The 3,884-nt window shown below is 46.7% G+C and overlaps 1 protein-coding gene across 2 annotated transcripts in view; it reads left to right on the forward strand.

Moving 5' to 3' along the window:
* The window catches only part of LOC115128063 (pyruvate kinase PKM-like), a 59,515-nt gene extending 57,939 nt beyond the window's left edge, over nucleotides 1–1,576 (forward strand). For both annotated transcript variants that reach the window (XM_065027797.1, XM_065027796.1), the window contains exons 11-12: nucleotides 1–39; nucleotides 1,187–1,576. The exon at nucleotides 1–39 is cut by the window's left edge and continues 76 nt beyond it. In XM_065027797.1, coding sequence (XP_064883869.1) covers nucleotides 1–39; nucleotides 1,187–1,293 — 146 coding nt within the window. In that variant the 3' untranslated portion in view covers nucleotides 1,294–1,576. The remainder of the gene's footprint in view (nucleotides 40–1,186) is intronic.
* Nucleotides 1,577–3,884: the final 2,308 nt, after the last annotated feature.

The raw sequence follows: 3,884 nt of genomic DNA on the forward strand, positions 1-3,884 counted from the left end.
ACGATGTAGACAACAGAGTCAACTTCGGCATGAACATAGGTCTGTGTGTGTTGAAGGGGTGGGTGTGTGAGAGAGAGAGAAAAGGAGTGGGAAAGATGGGGAGAAAGTGGGAAAGAGAGAACGTAAGTTTAGTGTCATATGGATGTTATTCACGTCTCTTTTCACTATCTCACTATGTCTGCCTCCGCCTTCCACCCTCCCTTACTGTCTGCCTCCCTCTTCCACCCTCCCTCACTATGTCTGCCTCCCTCTTCCACCCTCCCTCACTGTGTCTGCCTCCCTCTTCCACCCTCCCTCACTATGTCTGCCTCCCTCTTCCACCCTCCCCTCACTGTGTCTGCCTCCCTCTTCCACCCTCCCTCACTGTGTCTGCCTCCCCCTTCCACCCTCCCTCACTGTCTGCCTCCCCCTTCCACCCTCACTTACTGTCTGCCTACCTCTTCCACCCTCCCTCACTGTGTCTGCCTCCCTCTTTCACCCTCCCTCACTATGTCTTTCTCCCTCTTCCACACTCCCTCACTGTGTCTGCCTCCCTCTTCCACCCTCCCTCACTGTGTCTGCCTCCCCTACCACCCTCCCTCACTGTCTGCCTCCCCTTCCACCCTCCCTTACTGTCTGCCTCCCTCTTCCACCCTCCCTCACTATGTCTGCCTCCCTCTTCCACCCTCCCTCACTGTGTCTGCCTCCCTCTTCCACCCTCCCTCACTATGTCTGCCTCCCTCTTCCACCCTCCCTCACTGTGTCTGCCTCCCTCTTCCACCCTCCCTCACTGTGTCTGCCTCCCCCTTCCACCCTCCCTCACTGTCTGCCTCCCCTTCCACCCTCCCTTACTGTCTGCCTCCCTCTTCCACCCTCCCTCACTGTGTCTGCCTCCCTCTTTCACCCTCCCTCACTATGTCTTTCTCCCTCTTCCACACTCCCTCACTGTGTCTGCCTCCCTCTTCCACCCTCCCTCACTGTGTCTGCCTCCCCCTACCACCCTCCCTCACTGTCTGCCTCCCCCTTCCACCCTCCCTTACTGTCTGCCTCCCTCTTCCACCCTCCCTCACTGTGTCTGCCTCCCCCTTCCACCCTCCCTCACTGTGTCTGCCTCCCTCTTCCACCCTCCCTCACTGTGTCTGCCTCCCTCTTCCACCCTCCCTCACTGTGTCTACCTCCCTCTTCCACCCTCCCTCACTGTGTGTAGGAAAGGCCAGGGGCTTCTTCAAGACAGGTGACATGGTGATCGTGGTGACCGGCTGGATCCCTGGTTCTGGTCACACTAACATCATGAGGGCAGTCCACGTGCCCTAAACACTCTGTTCCTATTGGACACTACCACTGACTGACAGACAGGCCCACCAATCCTAAGTGGCACATAGCCTAACAGACACACTAAATGGAACACTAACTACATAGATAGCATAGAACTAGAATTATGTGGCGATGAAGTACATAAACAAAACAACAGTCAATATTTTTTCCATGTTCATTGAAAGTGATTTTAATGTAGTCAATGTTTTTGTGTGTTTATTCATTTCTGTCTTGGAAGCACTGCCTCTCTCCAAATAAAGCTTAGAGTATAACCTTATCATAACATGGTGTGACATCTGCCTTTCTCTCTCTCTGTCATTATGGAGGTCAGGCAGTGAATTACCTGGCAGTGTTTTTAACCTTTATTTAACTAGGCAAGTCAGTTAAGAACATTTTTTTTTATTTTCAATGAGAGCCTATGACAGTGGGTTAACTGCCTGTTCAGGGGCAGAACGACAGATATTTACCTTGTCATAAATAAATGTGGTATTTCTATGTCCCTAGAATAGTAGTCACCACTATGTGGTATTTCTATGTCCCTAGAATAGTAGAACACCACTATGTGGTATTTATATGTCCCTAGAATAGTAGAACACCACTATGTGGTATTTCTAATGTCCCTAGAATAGTAGTCCACCACTATGTGGTATTTCTATTTCCCTAGAATAGTAGTCACCACTATGAGGTATTTCTAATGTCCCTAGAATAGTAGTCCACCACTCTGTGGTATTTCTAATGTCCCTAGAATAGTAGTCCACCACTATGTGGTATTTCTATTTCCCTAGAATAGTAGTCCACCACTCTGTTGTATTTCTAATGTCCCTAGAATAGTAGTCCACCACTATGTGGTATTTCTAATGTCCCTAGAATAGTAGTCCACCACTATGTGGTATTTCTATGTCCCTAGAATAGTAGTCACCACTATGTGGTATTTCTAATGTCCCTAGAATAGTAGTCCACCACTATGTGGTATTTCTAATGTCCTTAGAATAGTAGTCACCACCATGTGGTATTTCTATGTCCCTAGAATAGTAGTCACCACTATGAGGTATTTCTTGCCCTCTAGCTCACACAGGTCGGCTGCGATCTTCAGCCACGGACCCTTAGGTAAAGGTGTCATGACAAGTGGTTCTCTCTTTTGAGTTGTTTTGTTCTCTGTACAGACCCTGCATGACAGAACCTGCATGACTTCACCTTTCTGGCGAAGTGGACACTGATCTGCTCTGACTGGCGCAGGAGTTGCCCTCTCCAGTGTCAAGTCTGGCTCCAGCTGTAGCTTTTGTGAAACATCACTGTCCATCATGCCAATCACAATTCCATCATGCCAATCACAATTCCATCATGCCAATCACAATCCTGTCCCTTATTTGTTCATCCTTTGTAGTTCCAAACTCGCAGTATTCAGCTAGCTCATACAGATTCCTCACAAAATATTCCACTGTCTCTCCCCCTTTCTGAATGCGCTGTGGCACAAAATGTTCATTCCGTTTTTCAATCACCACATCATAGTCAAATTATTCATTAAAGTCATCAAAGGAGAATGCATTGTAGACCATATCTGCATCTTTCCCCATTGCATAAAGTTGTGAATTCACCTGCACTACACCAGTCTCCTTTTCCAGTTTCAATGCCACTCAACTGGAAAAACTCTCCAGATAAGCCCTGATGACGGCTGCAAGAAATCGAACTGCTCTGGTGGGTTGAATTTTGACATTTTCCTCACTAATCATCGGCGTGTGAGTTCTTTAATTCTGACACCATGTCGTGATGGAGACCAGGCAGTGAATTATCCGGTTAGTTACGTTTACTAACTCTTAAATCAGACCATTAACGTGCAGTCCACACAGCTACTATCTGCTAGTCCTCATTGCTAGGTTAGTCATATCCGGTTATGACGATGACACGCATAACCAATCAATTATGGAGATAACTATCAGACATCACTACACTCTCTCTCTCTTCACCCCTCTGTCTCTCTCTCTCTCTGTCTCTCTCTCTCTCTCTCTTCTCTCTCTGTCTCTTGTGGTGGCTTATTTCTGTATTTACCAAATGAGGAGAAACAAACTTCACACACCAGTCAGAGTTATACTTAAACCACAGATCCTAGGAACAGTTCACAAAGGGACTTTATAATTGAGAAAGGAGCATCCCTTAGCCAGATAACATTCACTATAAATTATCGTTTAGTTTGGTCCCTAAGACGAGGTTCTAATCTCGTTCCTGGTACTTCATAGCACAGAACCATTACCTCATGTTATCTGGAATGCTCTTTAGGTTTTATCACCCAAAGACATCGTAAATCTCCTCTGTCAGTGCTATCTCATAGAGGCCCATCCTCAGTGGAACACACACACAATAGTTAACAGAATACTCTATTCGGTCAAATAAAACAACCATTATAATACAATACAAGCATTATTACATAATCTTGCGATTTTCCACGACACTCTCTCTCTCTGTTTCTCTCTGTTTGTCTGTCTCTCTCTGTGACTCATTTATGTTCGGTGTGCATGGTCCCCATCCATCAAACCATGTTTTTATACTGTCTCTCTCTGTGACTCATTTATGTTCGGTGTGCATGGTCACCTCCA

This window comes from Oncorhynchus nerka, linkage group LG14 (genome assembly GCF_034236695.1).
Source record: "Oncorhynchus nerka isolate Pitt River linkage group LG14, Oner_Uvic_2.0, whole genome shotgun sequence".
Taxonomy (NCBI): domain Eukaryota; kingdom Metazoa; phylum Chordata; class Actinopteri; order Salmoniformes; family Salmonidae; genus Oncorhynchus; species Oncorhynchus nerka.